The sequence below is a fragment of the Crocodylus siamensis genome, chromosome 10 (assembly GCF_052110815.1).
Source record: "Crocodylus siamensis isolate JL-2025a chromosome 10, ASM5211081v1, whole genome shotgun sequence".
Classification (NCBI taxonomy): domain Eukaryota; kingdom Metazoa; phylum Chordata; order Crocodylia; family Crocodylidae; genus Crocodylus; species Crocodylus siamensis.
The window spans coordinates 3805097-3821116 of record NC_143404.1 but is presented as its reverse complement, the minus strand read 5'-3'; the positions used below and the strand labels follow the sequence as shown (position 1 = coordinate 3821116).

The 16020-nt window shown below is 46.6% G+C and overlaps 1 protein-coding gene across 2 annotated transcripts; it reads right to left on the bottom strand.

Moving 5' to 3' along the window:
- Nucleotides 1–2768: 2768 nt before the first annotated feature.
- Nucleotides 2769–15651, bottom strand: NMUR2 (neuromedin U receptor 2). Of its 2 annotated transcripts, none has more exons than XM_090064950.1 (4): nucleotides 14770–15651; nucleotides 6513–6597; nucleotides 4859–4984; nucleotides 2769–3549 (listed from the first exon to the last, which is right to left on the bottom strand). In XM_090064950.1, the coding sequence occupies exons 1-4, from the start codon at nucleotides 15649–15651 to the stop codon at nucleotides 3290–3292; spliced, it is 1353 nt and encodes a 450-aa protein (XP_089921076.1). In that variant the 3' UTR covers nucleotides 2769–3289. The 2 variants fall into 2 exon arrangements, with proteins under 2 accessions (XP_089921076.1, XP_089921077.1); XM_090064951.1 differs by having other exon boundaries at nucleotides 3333–3482.
- Nucleotides 15652–16020: the final 369 nt, after the last annotated feature.

Genomic DNA, 16020 nt, shown 5'->3' with positions numbered 1-16020 from the left:
TAAAAGGGGCAGCGTGGGCTGACTCAGGAGAGACCAGCGAGGGACCACAAGGGAGGAGCTTCACAGGACTTCAGGAAGGCCTTTGATACGGTATCCCACCCCATACTGGTGAACAAGTTAAGGGGCTGTGACTTGGATGACTGCACAGTCCGGTGGGTGGAGAATTGGCTGGAGGGTCGCACCCAGAGAGTCGTGGTGGAGGGGTCGGTTTCGACCTGGAAGAGTGTGGGCAGTGGGGTCCCGCAGGGCTCGGTGCTTGGACCGATACTCTTTAATGTCTTCATCAGCGACTTGGACGAGGGGGTGAAATGTACTCTGTCCAAGTCTGCAGATGACACTAAGCTATGGGGCGAAGTGGACACGCCGGAGGGCAGGGAGCAGCTGCAAGCAGACCTGGACAGGTTAGACAAGTGGGCAGAAAACAACAGACTGCAGTTCAACAAGGAGAAATGCAAAGTGCTGCATCTAGGGAGGAAAAATGTCCAGCACACCTACAGCCTAGGAAATGACCTGCTGGGTGGCACGGAAGTGGAAAGGGATCTTGGAGTCCTAGTGGACTCCAAGATGAACATGAGTCGGCAGTGTGACGAAACCATCAGAAAAGCCAATGGCACTTTATCGTGCATCAGCAGATGCATGACAAATAGGTCCAAGGAGGTGATACTTCCCCTCTATCGGGCGCTGGTCAGACCGCAGCTGGAGTACTGCGTGCAATTCTGGGCGCCGCACTTCAAGAAGGATGCGGATAACCTGGAGAGGGTCCAGAGAAGGGCCACTCGTATGGTTAAGGGCCTGCAGGCCAAGCCCTACGAGGAGAGACTAGAGGAACTGGACCTTTTCAGCCTCCGCAAGAGAAGGTTGAGAGGCGACCTGGTGGCTGCCTATAAGTTCGTCAGGGGGGCACAGAAGGGAATTGGTGAGTATTTATTCACCAAGGCGCCCCCGGGGGTTACAAGAAATAATGGCCACAAGCTAGAAGAGAGCAGATTTAGATTGGATATTAGGAGGAACTTCTTCACAGTTCGAGTGGCCAAGGTCTGGAACGGGCTCCCAAGGGAGGTGGTGCTCTCCCCTACCCTGGGGGTATTCAAGAGAAGGTTGGATGTGTATCTAGCTGGGGTAATGTAGGCCCGGCACTCTTTCCTGCTTATGCAGGGGGTCGGACTCGATGATCTATTGTTGAGGTCCCTTCCGACCCTAGCATCTATGAAGCTATGAATCTATAAGAGCCGGCAAGAGCTGGGCCAGCGGGGCAGGAGCAGAGCCCTGGAAGAGCCTGAAAGAGCAGGACCTGCAGGCAGCAGCGGGACCCTCCGCAGCGCGGCGTGCGGCCCCTCACAGACCCCGCACTGGCTACAGCAGCGCCCCCAGTGGTGGCTGTGTGGCAGTGTGTGTGCCTGCCTACCATGCGGGCCATCAGGGTTCAAGTCCCCGCTGAGGTGACTTGGGGTGAGTGAGATAACAAAAAGCAAATCTTCTTGCAGTGGGAAGGGGCCATTGTGTTTTCTCCCCTTTCTCCCCCTCCAGGTACCAAGGCCCTATATTTCCTTGTCATTTGACATTTTTGCATTTTGTGCCTTTTTATATTTCACCAACCCACATTGTTTGTTCTGCTGTTCGTATTTTATATTTTGTTAACCCATTTTTTTTGTCAATGATTGAAAGTGTCTAACTTTTGCTGAATCCTGCCCCTTGGGGCATTGTCGTGTCCACTATACCCTCTGCTTTATGCCTGTTATGTTCCCAGTATTAAAAGGTATATGGTTACATCCCCATTGGTGGTCTGGCTCTGCTCTATAGGGGAAGGAGAGTCCCTACACCTCCCACAGCGCTTGTGCACCTGCTTTGATCCCCTCAATTGGAGAGGGGGCACCTCCTGGAGTACCACCCAGGCTACCCATGTGTGACTGCAACATTTGTTCACTTTACTTGTCTAATGTGCCAGGAAACATGATAATTGCCTTTAGATATTTTAAGTGTCACTTGTAGAGACCTGTCTTTATGTTCTTTGAACAGCTCAGAGGGTTTGAAGGCCAAAGGTGGCTTTCTGTCACTTTTTGGCCCCAGGCTCTTTCATCCGAGAGGCATCAGTGGATAAGGACTGGAACGGAGCAACCTCAGGGCTACATTTGCTAATGCAACCTGAATGCGTGTACCTAAGTTGCAAGCCAGGTGGCTCTGGGGCTGGTGGGGGGAGCTAGCTTCACAGACATCCCAACAGCAGGAGAATTAGAGGTCAGTTCTGGGCAACATTTCACTCCTGCTCTACCGCTGGGGCGGAAGAAAGGCCAGAGTAGGGGACTGGCTTCCTGAAAAATAATGATCACCCTGAGATCAGCTTCTCAGGCCGAGAAGTAATACCCATTTGTTTTCTAGTTCAGAGTAAATCCTCCTTATCTTCCTCCCAGGAGGGCTCGTACTAGTATTTCTGCTAGAGACTGTCAGGATCTTTCACTCCCTACAAAAATTGTCATTGAAAACGGAAATGTTCCCATGTTTGTGTAGTGTAACAGTGATGTTGTAGCCGTGATGGTCCAGACATTATGCGAGGGGCAAAGATATGAAGACATGCTTAGGAAGGAAGTCTTGTCTTTGAAAGCTTGTCTAGCTTTATCCCACCCACATAGTGGGTCCAATAAAAGTTATCACCCTAAGAAATCAGTGCCTCTATGTTTTTGAGGAAAGTTTCCCACTGCAGACAAGCAGGGTTGCATGAACATGCATATAGATGAGTCTTCGTGGCTGGAAGCGAGAGCTTTTTTTACCTTTTCATCAGAATCCCGAATGTTGTCAACAACAACAACAAAAATTGAATATTTTTGGCTAACATTTTCATTAAACCCAAACCAAACCAACCCCTTTATCAGGACATTTTGCACGTTCGCCAATTGGTCCTTCCCTACTGCGGTGGGACTACTAGTGTAAGCTGGGGGAAGATTGAAATGGAAAGCTGTGATTGTTATGTCAATCTTCATGCCATGCCTAATTGGACTTAATATGGTTAGCAGGAGCTGGACTAATGCGATTAAAGGAGGAGTGGGTCTATAATGCATGTCCTGCGAAATTAATTTTTACTGCACAGTCAGGGAGTCCAAACTCCTTTCCTCCTCTGGCCTCACGGCAGAGACAATGATTGCCATTTACCTCGCAGCGGCAGCTTTATCAAGCAGCCGTCACAATGCAGCACCTCTTGCTGAAATCCCTCTCGTTTTGGGTTGGGTATTTTTTTCCCATGAAGGTAAAAGCAATTTTAATGACCTTCCATCCCACCTGAGAAGGCTATTTATAGTCACAGGCTGGTAGAAAGCTGAGAGCTGCAGACGGATGTCCTGTGCGTGGATGGAGGACTTGCGTTCTCTGCCGAATCCATCAGATTGCAGTCTCCTACCGGGCAAAGGCTCTGGTGGGCTGGGATCCCGCGGGCAGGCTGTTTGGTGGCCCAGAGCTTGCACCGAGGGGTGATCACGCTGAGGAACGCCAATCTGAAGCGACGAGAAAGGAGGTTGTAAATGATGGGGTTCACGGCAGAGCTCAGATAGAAGAAAACACCTAGGGGAGACCAGCAAAAATGGAGACAAGGAGAGAAGGATGCAATTAGTAGGCTGACTATTCTCAGATGAGGAAGTCTCCCCTTCTTAATGCGATAACGAAATGCAAGGCTACAAAAAAAAAGTCTGAAAGAACAAAAAGGAAGATGTCTCATGAAAAATCAACGCTGAAGCTGAATTTGTATGATTCACCTAACTACCATGTCCAGTGTTTCCCCACGGCAGCCTGAGAAAAACATTTCTCCTTTGAAGAAGCAATATCTTTTAATTTTACGGCTGATGGAAATATTCATCCTGAGTGGTGAACCTCAGTTGTGGAAAAGGATGCAAAGCTGGCTGTCTTGTAGGTCTGATAAGATTCCCGGCTTGGGGAAGAAATCATCTAGGAGAACACGGTGTTCACTACCCTGGACAGGCGAGAGCAGGCTGAATAGCAAGTATGTTGATCTGTGAATATTTTCAAGAGTTAAGTGTTGTCTGCAGCTCACTACAGTTGTCTGTGCCCTGTTTTTTCATTACCTATGCCTATTGGAAGAACTCCATCAGACAATAGTACTAAGTCCTGAAAGTTTCATGAACTCCAGCTTGACTTTAAAATCAGCTGCATGCCATGACTGGCAAGCATGACCCAAGGAAGCCTGGCAATGCATGCCACATTGAAATACGGAGACAAACCCAACTGCAAGCAAAGGTGGATCTTATCCTGTTCTCGAGCAGTATATTTGTCTGTAGTTCTCCACTGCCTTATTTTGTCCCTCGACTGATCAGATGCAGATGCTACTGACCTATTTCCCAGCCCCATTGCTTTCACTGCTGTTCCTGCAGGTTGAAGCCAGTATATCCTGGTTTGGTGATTTGGTCATCACTTTTTTTGTGGGCCCTGGAATGACGTAGGTAAAGGAGGGTTTTGCTGTACGGGGATGACAGCATGTGGTAACCAGGACGTGAATTTACAACACATGAGCTATTGTGCATTCGTGTCCCATGTGGACACTCTTTGTGCATGCTGTGTGTTGTAAGCTACCTCACACAACAATATCCTTCCTTGCACACCAAGAGTGTCTATACAGGGAATCAGTGCAAACAAGACCTTTCCTCCTAGCTAGGAAAAAAAAAAAGAGTGAATGACTTGTCCTAGAAAGAAATAAAAATGGTAAAGAACATAACCAAGGAATAATATTTGATCCTCAATATATATGTGACTAGTTCTCTCACTGGTTGCCTGAATAATATGAACCAGTCTCTCCACATCGAGTTACCCCTGAGAGCTATGAGTCCACAACTGAGCAAGCCTGATAAGAAAGAGCTACCTGACAGCACATGGATGAGGTTGAAGACATTGGCCAGTGGCTCCGTCCAGTCCACAACAAAGCTGAAGAAGAGTCGATCGATGTGAAACGGGGCCCAGCAGACGGCAAATACCATCACCAGAACAACTGCCACGGAGACGGGAGGAGAAAGAGAGTGAGTTACAGAGATTGCATGGTGGGCGGTAAGCAGGGCAAGAAGTCCCAGGAAGCTACCAGCAACATCTATCGGTCATTGCCAAGTCACTTATTTGGAAACCTCTTTCACAACCTTTCTTTCCTCTCCCTGCTGTCATCGGTGCTTTCTGCAGAAAAAATATTTCGAACTACAAGAAATCTCTGCTGATCCCCATCTTAATTTGATAAATAAACAGTGATTTTTTTTTGATTTTTTTTTTTTCCCTTCCCCGCCTCCCTCCTTTTTTTTTTTTCTTTTTGTGCTCAAGGTTTCAGTGGAGCTGACAATGAAGAGGCCGTTTTTAGCCGGGATGGCACTTCGAACCAAATGAACCGACTGTGGATAAGGCACACTTATCAGCACAGATTTGGACTTGATACGATATCAGCTGGTGACTCTTTATCTCTGCATCTTTCACGCAGAAAAAAAAACAAAGCTGGGGGCTTAGGATTCATTTCCAGTCGGCACTACCAGGACCCTGCTAGGTACAAAAATCAAGCTCAAGGCAACGTCCTGCTCTTTTCAGACTGGATGGATCTCCCAGCTGACCATGGTTATGCCAGATCAGTCCCAGCACGGTCCTCACTCAGTCTGTAGTGATGGCATGAACACTGCACAGAGGATGCAACCATCTTAATATTTGGTGCTGTAGACCGGCAGACCAGAAAGGCAGACTTCTATTAGATTACAGAATTTGATGGAGATTTAAAATTGTTTGAAAGCCTTCAGCAAGGGCCATGGGTGTGTTAGGTTTCTTACCTAAATACATTTGCAAATGTTGGCTTGCCAGGGATAATGATAAATGTTCTGAAGACAGCCTCAACTTGAGGGAGAAATGCTAGTGGTCAGAGGTATATGGGACATTTCCGTCTGGGTCTTTACCACTTCCAGGGGACATTAAGGATCCTGACCTTAAAGGCAGGGGAAGGGGAACGAAGGGTGAAGGATTGGCAGAGTTTATCTGGGAAAAGACTGCAGTTTATGATGGAAATGTCTGTGTAACACCTACTCCCTAGCCTGTATTTGGAAGTCCCCAGACAGAGCAGCATCCAACCAACCAACCAGCCATCCACCTAACCAACCAAGCAGCCATCCATCCATCTACCCAACCAACTAACCATCCATCCTGTTTCTTGGGATCATTGCTACTGCTGGAACGTGGGCAAGGATGAATTTCAACACTCATCCACAACAGAAAGGATCAGACGTGCCAGGTTGATAACACGGCTTAGAGACACAGATGAGACGGGTAGCTGCCTCACATTTCCTGACACACAGATCGGTTGATGCATCTTAGTTTTGGTGGGGAAAATCTCTCACCTAAGGCAGGCCTGAGAACCCAATTGTATATGCTGCTGAGTTTTAACCCCACCTTCTTTGAGCCCCCAGACATGCTGCTTCCTTTCCCTATGCTTTCTGCCCCATGTTTAAATGAAACGTATATGATACACATGCATAAAACTAAAATGAAGTACTTACATAACATCTTAGTGACTGATTTTCTGGAGGGTCTCTGAATGTTCACAGTCATTTCCTCTGCTTCCAAAGATGTGTCTTCTCTCAACTGGCAAGGGGAAAAATGAAGGAAAACTTAGAAACAAGGTGTTTTCTCCTGAAGCGTGATGGGATGCATAGAAATGACTCTCATGGCCTGTCTGGTAATGGGCCGCAGATGGAATTCAGCATGGCGCCGATTCGAAAGCAAGCTAGTCTGGGAACGGCTTCCTACTGCGCTACGTTGCTGCCTGCTCACTTTTTTATATTACCTGAACTCCCCCTTCTGAAAGGTCTTAGTAACCTCAGATGTGTATAGCATGAAAAAGATGCTGTACAAAGGAAGAAGCTGAAGAAGGGTGTTTGTGCCCGAAAGCTTGCAAAGAACAATTTCCCCAACTATTGAGTTGGTCTAATAAAAGAGATCACATCTACCCAAAGGAACTTATCTGCCCATGTCCTTAGACCAGCATGGCTCCAACAACCCTACAGCTGTACGAAGAAGACACTTTGCTGTAACTGAACGTAGTTCTGGTAAATAGTGTTTGAGCAACAACTTCAGAAGCTACACTGAGAGAGGCCAGAAAGGTCCTTTTTTATTTTCAACCATTGCAAAACATTGCTAGTTTGGTTTGGGTTTGGCTAATATCAACCTCCACTCAGAGACAGGTTGGATCCAGTAATACAGAATAAGGATGGGGCTGGTGCACTAAAAGGGTTTTGTCTTTTGCCGTCTCCAGAAAAGGTTTTGTGAAAATGTACTGGTTGTGGGGGTTGGAGATTCCCAGTCTAGTTCAATCCTAATGCGGGGAAAAAACAGTTTAATGAAGATTCGGGTTCAGAAGAGACGGCAGATATTTCTGGCACTACATTATGCATGCCCCCAATATGTTTGTGTAAAGCAGTACTGCTCACTAACTCGTATACAACAGGATTTGGACTATTAAGCCTAGTGAATTTTAGTGTTGTTTTGTCTTTCAAAATATCCAGGAAGGGGGAGGGGAGGCTGTTGCTAAAAGAGACCCTATGCAATCAACCAATACCTCTGGGATCCAAAAAAAAAAAAAATTAAAAAGAATTGTTAGGGCCATGTTGAAAGCCCATCTGAAGCAATGGAAAGATTTCTGTGGATTTTCAGCGGGCTTGGGGGTCGGCTAATTTGCAGCAAATGACAGTGATGAATACAATCCCTATACTCCATCTAGCAGAAACCAGTGGTGCAACCTGCACAGAGATTAAATGCATGAAACTTAGCTACAACAAGAAAGAAAACGTTTTCCCAGCCAGCTTCCCCCTGGCTTTTCACAACAGAAGAAAGGAAAAACAGAACCAGGGAGATGAGCAAAGCCGAGCCTGCGCCACTATTCTGCTTCCGAGCAGTTACCCTCGTCTCGTTAGTGTGGAACAAAATGACTGAAATTAAAATTAATCCTAATGAATTTTGAAGATGCTAACACTCATGGGAACGCTTTGCAGTGTGCTTTTATTGAGAGCTGATGCTTTGATGATGAAACCCCCACTGGTCAATCTGAGAGGACAATACTTTTGCATTTGTTTTTTTACTAGAATTATCCACCACGTTCATTTTATCTGGGTTGGGCTATTGAGATTTTCATTCTTGATTAGTCAGACAATTTTTTTTCTAGTGAAGATTTTTTTTTTTCCCCCCAGCACCTCCAGAATAGCAATAAAATTTTAATTGTGTGGGGGAAACCCCCATCCCTCTCTTTCCTACCACCCCACCCAGAAAGAAGAAAGACCAGTAAGTGAATGCAAGAACATGAATGTGATATTTTTGTCTTCTACCTCTTACGTGTTACCTTCAAGTTGTCTGTGATTAATGGACTATTATAACTTTTCAAAAATGTTTTAATTGCGCTCATTAGAAAAAAAAATATCTCGCCATTGATTCATTTCGAGGCTAGTGCTCTCACAAAGTGGGAATGCATTAAATGAAATTCTGTTCGATTATAAAGCAATTTGGCATTTGCATGTTTTTCATGATGGTCTTTTGACACGCTCACTTGAAATCAATGTTGTTTAAGGGCTAAAATTGGTTGATTCGTAACATGCAAAGTGATAAATGTCAGCACAGATTGATTAAAAGCTTTAGCTTCCCTTCAGTGGTTTTTTGGTCTCAACAGTCATTCATTCGAAGTACTCTCCAAAGCCACAGAGAATGTACTACTATGCCACTATCATAAACCAACATGCAACTTTTTTCCTTCGCTTTCCTCCTGTGGGTTGGATAGCACCGTCATGCTTCGTTTTCAGAAGCTCCAATGACGCTCTGCTGCAGCGTGACTGGGAGGAGTAACAAAGGGGAAGTTTGTTGGGGGGCGGATAACGTTGAGCACAGAGCTCAAACATAGAGTCCCAGTGAAAAAGTCCATGGCTGGTTCCTCCCAAATGTCACGAACATTTGGATCTGGGGTTTTGATTTGCTTGAACTCTATTACAATGCAGCTGATACAAGTTTGTCTTCTCTGGGCGCATCTACATGTGCACTGTTACTGCATGGTAACCAAAAATTACCATGCCTGTACACGCACGCATCTGTACTGTGCAGTAACGATAGCAATTTACATCAACTTGGACGTAAATTTGCCACCTGCATGATACAGGTAGCAAATTTACTCCTGAGTAGTTACTGCGCAGCTAGGCACATGTGGCAGCGAGGCCGTACTGTGTCATAACCCTGTTTATGTGAACTGGTTTGGGATGGACTTTAGTCCCAAATCAGTCCACACACAGCGTTACTGCACTGTAATGCCTGCACATGTAGACGCCAGTGTAAAAGCCGCTTACTGTGCAGTAAATTACTAAGCAGTAGATGCACAGGTAGACACATCCTCTATTCTGCACCTTTACACTGTTAGCATCCCCTGACCTTGTTAGCCCAAAGTTAGTGCAATATTTTGGGGACCCCTGCGAGGTTCTCTCAGGGAATCTTTACATGTTTTCTGTCTTCATCTGTTGATTTTTTCCTCAGTATAAATTAAATCATTCAGACAAGAAGTATAGGCCTGGTGACCAGGCATGGAAAACCTGCCAGTTCAGTTGTCCTTGACAGCGGTGATTTGTGAGATGCATAACGTAGTCTGCCTTTGCAATCCAAGTGTTATTGAAAATTGGTAAGGTCCAGTCCAGAGCTTTCGCTCAGACCCTTTACTGCTAACAGCGATACACTGTTCCTCCTGGGAGAAGACTGGTGTGACCCAACACATATGTGGCCAATGTAGTTTTTGAGGGGATAGTTCTGACACCGTACAGCAAAATCTAATACTATCTGGCACAGAGGTGTTGCACCCTGGATGGCAGTGCTGGCCGGGCCGGTGGTCGTGCCTCCTCTGTGTTCACATTCGCGGCTGGCTCTCTGCATGCCCACTCCCAGCTATGCTACTTATCTGACAAAACAGGTTCAAAGTCAAGATCCTTTTGGAAAAGTTTCCGATACTTAACAGAATTGTTTAAAAGAAACCAAACACACACATTGACACTGGTTATGAATATAAGCAAAGTCTGCCCGCATGTTTCTAATTACAGGTGGTGAGTGAACTGCACAGTGGAAAAAACCCAGCCTAAATGGCAGAAAGGACATTAAAACTTAACAGATTCCATTACCTCCACTATAATAATCCTGCATATCAGTAGGAACAAGCATGAGGAGGGTATCTTCATGAATGACCATGTATTTTATTTTGCAAGTTTGCTTTTAAATCCAGGCAACTCTCTTATCTCTCAGTCACAGCTTTCTCTGCAGAATCTAATTCTTCAGCAGTCAACCATTGTACATGCAACAGACCACACGTCACATGACGCAGGGCTCCCTGCAAATGATTTTAAATGATGCGCTTCAAGAGAGTAAAATGTGTGTGGAGCACAGAACAGGAATCTTTAGGTATTGTGGCATTTTCTAATAGGGGCCAAATGTTGTAGCCTGAGATTCTGCTCCCATGTATACCCATGCTAACCCAAAGAAAGCATCTAGCAAAAGCAATGGTACCATGTTTGACTTCGCATAGCTCACATTAGCAGCAAGCACCATCTGAGGAAGAATGCAAGAGTCTTTCCTGTTTCTGTATTTATAAGAAATCCATCTGGCACACAGTGCAGAAAATTCAGGTTGGAAGGGACCTTAGGAGGTCACATCTAGTCCAACCCCCTGCTCCAAGCAGGACCAGCCTCAACTACATCATCCCACCCAAGGCTTTGTCTAGCCCAATCTTCAAAACCTCTAAGGATGGAGACTGCACCACTTCTCTGGGTAACCAGTCCCAGTCTTTTACTACCTTCCTAGTGAGAAAATTCTCCCTAAAATCTAACCTCAACTTCCCTTGCTGCAGCTTGAGCCCATTGTTCCTTGCCCTGTCATTTGCCCCTACTGAGACCAGTCCAGCTCACTGAGACCAGTCCTGCAAAGAGGATGGAGCAAAGAAGGGTGTGAGTTCGACATCTCACAGCCATTGAATGACTGGCCTCTCTGGTAAAAGTGGAAACTGGAATAGTAATTTGGACGTGTTGCATTGTGGACTGATTCCTGGGGAACTATGGGGAACACCACATGACATCAGCTGACAATAATTTTCAGCTATGGTGAACTGTGAACTGTGTTGGATTTAAACTGAACAAACAATAGAGATGGCTTTGTATGTCTTTACCAGCCCCCAAGAACCGTCCAGAGTTGAGGACATCCCGCCTTTCTTAGCACGTTCCTGGAACAATGCTCCATCCTCTTTGCTCCATCCTCTTTGCAGCCCCCCTGCAGGGAGGTGAAGGCTGCTGTTCAGTCCCCCTTGGTCTTCTCTTCTGCAGACTCAATCAGCCCATTCTCTCAGCCTCTCCTCACCAGTCATGTCCCCCAACCATTTTCATTGCCCTCCACTGGATTTTCCAACTTGTCCACATCCTTTCTGTACTGGGGGCCCACAACTGGACACAGCGCTCCAGATGTGGCCTCCCCAGTGCTGAACAGAGGGGAAGAATTACTGCCCTCGATCTGCTGGCACCGCTCGTACCAATGCAGCCCAGGATGCCACTCGCCGTCCTGCCAATGAGCGCACACTGCTGGCTCCTGTCCATCTTATTGTCCCCTGTCACCCCCAGGTCCTTTTCTGCAGAGCTGCTGCCCAGCCTGTCCCAGTGCATGGGATCGTCCTGTCCTAAGTGCAGGACTTTGTGCTTGTCCTTGTTGAACCTCAGGACACTTCATTTGGCGCAATCCTCCGATTTGTCTAGGTCCCTCTGAGTCCTAGTCCTACCTTTCAGCATATCTACTGCTCCCCTCAGCTTGGTGTCATCTGCAGACTTGCTGAGGGTGCGCTCTGCCATCTTACAGGTCTTATCTATACATGTCTACGGGAGGAGAATTGGTGTAGTCTGTGCTAATATCTACTGGGTAGACGTCTATCACAGTCCTCACACGGGCAACTGGCAGCATCAGCCGGCAGGTTGAGGACTGAATGCAAAAAAGAAACATTCTCCCTTTAAGGAGAGTTTCTCCAGGTCATCCTCCATCCCGTCATTGTTCCAGGAACGTGCTAAGAAAGGCGGGATGTCCTCAACTCTGGGCGGTTCTTGGGGGGCTGGTAAAGACATACAAAGCCATCTCTATTGTTTGTTCAGTTTAAATCCAACACAGTTCACAGTTCACCGTAGCTGAAAATTATTGTCAGCTGATGTCATGTGGTGTTCCCCATAGTTCCCCAGGAATCAGTCCACAATGCAACACGTCCAAATTACTATTCCAGTTTCCACTTTTACCAGAGAGGCCAGTCATTCAATGGCTGTGAGATGTCGAACTCACACCCTTCTTTGCTTCTTCCAGAAAACCTGCAGGCACCTGCATGGTCTTGGCCAACAAAAAACAGACTCACATCTTGACGTCGCTTGCATCGCACTGGATTTCAGCTCCTCATCAGTAAAGTGAGGGTCATAAAACTCATGTTGGTATTTTTCAGTATAAGTTCACTGATCCAAAGGCTTTCCTTCCTGATTCTAGATGGGGATTCTTTTATTCAATCCCCAAACTTCTGGGATGGGAAATCTCTTTGCTGTCAATCACCCACCTGGATGCTCTAGTGATGGTGGCAATGCAGATGCTTCAAAGACTGTTCCTGTATCTCTGAGCCTTACAGGCATGAAGGCACACAGACATCCTTGTGCAGTCATTACAGGATCTTTTTCGTGAATTGTTAGTTTGCGGGCATCCATAAGGAGGTGAGTAATACCTGCCCTGAACAGCCCCTACCTGATTCATCTCCTCTCCTCTGCAATAATGGCTTGAGTTCTCTGTAGCACATGCCTGAGCAAGACTGCAAATGCAAACCCAGGTGGTTTAGGGGCATTCTCGATGTCAGTCTAGTCTACTGAACTGGAATTGCACGATCCAGGAGACAAATCCCATTTACTCCAAACACAAGTTGGACTCTGCAGTTTTAAGTGCAATCTTGCTGCCCTGTCGGAGGTTGAATGGCTCCTAATTGTTCCTCCCTGCGGTGCAATGCCCGAGGGTGCTGCTCAGCATTTAGGCTCTGTCGGGGCTGAAACAAGAAAGTGCAGTTACCAATCCCTCTTTCCCCAGAGCCCAGGCTTGGACTATTGGGATGGAAAGAAAACATCCCTGGCTCCAGATTTCAATTGCAGGGTCAAGGCTGAAGTTTTGCAGTTCAGGTTTAAACAGCGTGAGATGCCCGGACGAGCCCGGGACTGCTGTCACATAACTGATTTCACGCTCGTTGCTGCTTTGATATAAATTGCCTGTGACTGAAAATGAGCTAACTGCTGTTTGTTCATCACTTCCATTTAAAAATTAAACAATCTTACCCCTTTACTTGTGCTGAAGCCAATGGCATTGCAGCCGGGAGTGCATTATGAGGATAAAGCAAAGTAAGCAGGCATAAAAGAAAGGACATCCAAGCCTTTATGATGATGAGACTGGGCAGGATCGATGTCGGGTCTCATTCAGAAATCTGAGAGTGGGAGCTGTGCCTTGGCACCGACGTAGCACCTCTTCTGCAGGGAGAACGGGGAAAACCTGGGCAACGGTGGCTAGCTACCACTGCCTGCCTGAAGCAAAGGCTTTTCATACCCAGCTCTAGATCTTTTCAGTTCATAATTTAACAGTGAAGATAAAAGTGCTGCTTTCCTTAATTCCCTTTAGGTTAAGCCGTGCATAATTTGCTGTTTGAATCTATAGCTAAGTCCATAAACTGCTGCTTATGGGAGCCTGACCCATTCAGAAAGGTGTCTTGTTTGCCATAGTTTTTCAGTTATTCACCTACAATCATAAGTACTCCTAGGCACCCTCTTCTCCAGTGTGAAGTGACACTAAATAGCAGATAACACATTAACGAGGCAATACAGATGTGCCGGCTGATTGTAGCACTTGATTTGCTTCTCTGACCATATATCCCTGGAGCTCCCTGCCCTTTCTTTGCAAGGGAGCAAACCTCACTTCTGCAAAGTTGCGTTCTGAGCAGTGTAACGTAGTACTGATGTTTTAAAAACCATACCCAGAAAACCCCCCCCCCCAAACCAATCCAGCCCCACAATATTTTAGCAGAGTATTTCACAACAGTGCTATAAAAAAGCTGGTTACATACAGTATAACCTAGGCTGTTTTTTCTCCTGTATCTCTATTTCAATTCCCATTGCCAGCAGTCCTGGTTTCTAAAAGCTGCATGGATGGCAAATGGCTATATAGCACGTCTCACTACTTTTAAAAGACTCATTCATTATTTTGTGCTTGCAGCAGTAAACCAGCTTATTTTAGAAGTGAGTTTTAACAAAAGTGTATGATCAAGTAGTGGCCATATCACTTGCCCAAGAAAGCAGGAGGAGAATGCAATGAAAATGCTAAAGTCACAAGACAGAGAAAGGCAAGCACTGCAATCCCCCTACTTTTTTTACTCCTTTTTTACACTCCCTTTTGAGCCAAGAACCTGGATCGGCCGAAAACCGTACAAAAGATAAACTTAGCACCTCAACAGGGATGCAGAAGTAAGAACCAAAATGATAGACATAGATTAGGCCATATTTACCCCCAGCTGGAGGTGTACCAGGGGGTGAATCTGGTACTTTGTTTCCAAGGGAGGTAGTTTTCAATGGGTTCCCTTCAATGGGTGGATGGAAGGATGGCAGGTGTTGCCTCAAAAGGGTTAAATCACCTTTTTAAAGGCAGCTGAGCTAGAAAGAAAGTTACAGGGAGAAGCAAGGAAGGCATCGTTCAATTAGGACTTACTTTCAGCCCCATCAGATAGTAGAGGACACTAATGATACCCACAGGCAGCACATAGAAGAGGAAGGAAGTGACCTGGATGATACAGTTGTAGATCCACATAGGCATGACCACGGTGCAGGTGGCAGAGCCGGGGACCAGCGTACCGTTGGGGAAGCGCTGGAGCAAGATGCCGTGCGTGCTGGTGTTGGGGAGAGAGAAGAGGACGGAGAGGACCCAGAGGACAATGATGATCCTCAGCGCACGCTTCCTGGTACTCTCCAGCTTTGCCCGGAAAGGATGGAGGATGGCGACATATCTCTCCATGCTGACCGTGGTGACGCTCAGGATGGAGGCAAAGCAGACCGTCTCAAAGAGCGCCGTCTTGAAGTAGCAGCCGACGGGCCCGAAGAGGAAGGGGTAATTGCTCCACATCTCGTACACCTCCAGCGGCATCCCAAAAACCAGCACCAGCAGGTCTGAAATGGCAAGGCTGAAGAGGTAGTAGTTGGTGGGGGTTTTCATGTTCCTGTGCTTTATGATCACCAGGCACACTAACAGGTTTCCCACCACCCCGACCACAAAAATCAAGGCATATATTAAACTCATGGGCACGAAGAGGTGACTCCGTTTGGGGCCACATACAAAGGCGAGATAGTCCTCAGTGCTGTTTAGATGCCATCTGAGTGGTTCCTCCTTCCCAGCGAGGTGATCAAGCCATGAGATGTTGGTGATCCAGTCCATGGCTGGTTCTGTTGGGATGAATAATGCAGATCCAGTCTTTTTCCAGGCTGCTTCAAGTTTTCCCCGTGCCACTTTTCCCATGTTTAGAAGGAAAGAGAGAGGGAGAAAGAGGGATGTCCGGTCAGACCTGAAAGCGCACAGATGCTGAGAGATGCAGGGCATATGTACGTCTGGCTCCAGTTGTGGTTTTGCTGTTGTACGAGCTGTTCCCTTGTGAGGAGTCAGATAGAAAGCCCCTCCTTTCACACATATTCATTGGCTAGCTAAGTGCATCAGAGTCTAGGGTGAGAAAGGAGATCCTGGCTATTCAGACCAGCTCTCGTGGCAGATGCATTTACTGAATCAGCGGCACGGGGTGCATCCAGCTGGGAATCTGAAATCTTGGATACGAGTCCGGCTCCAAGACTTGTCAGATTTTGAGGAACTGAGCAATGCAGTTTTGGTCCCAGAGCTTTTACAAAATGAGCATGAAGCTGCATCCAGCTAAAAGTCACGAAGAAAATGCATGGTTTTCAGATGCAGATTTCTGAG

What these genes read in the sequence shown, in the direction of transcription:
- NMUR2 (XM_090064950.1), bottom strand. Translation starts at nt 15,651, where the DNA reads ATGCCCTGCATCTCTCAGCATCTGTGCGCTTTCAGGTCTGACCGGACA. An exon ending in ATCAGTCACTAAGATGTTAT is followed by an intron (nt 4,985 to 6,512) that starts GTAAGTACTTCA and finishes TCTCCGTGGCAG; the next exon opens with TTGTTCTGGTGATGGTATTT. An exon ending in CCTCATCCATGTGCTGTCAG is followed by an intron (nt 3,550 to 4,858) that starts GTAGCTCTTTCT and finishes GGTCTCCCCTAG; the next exon opens with GTGTTTTCTTCTATCTGAGC.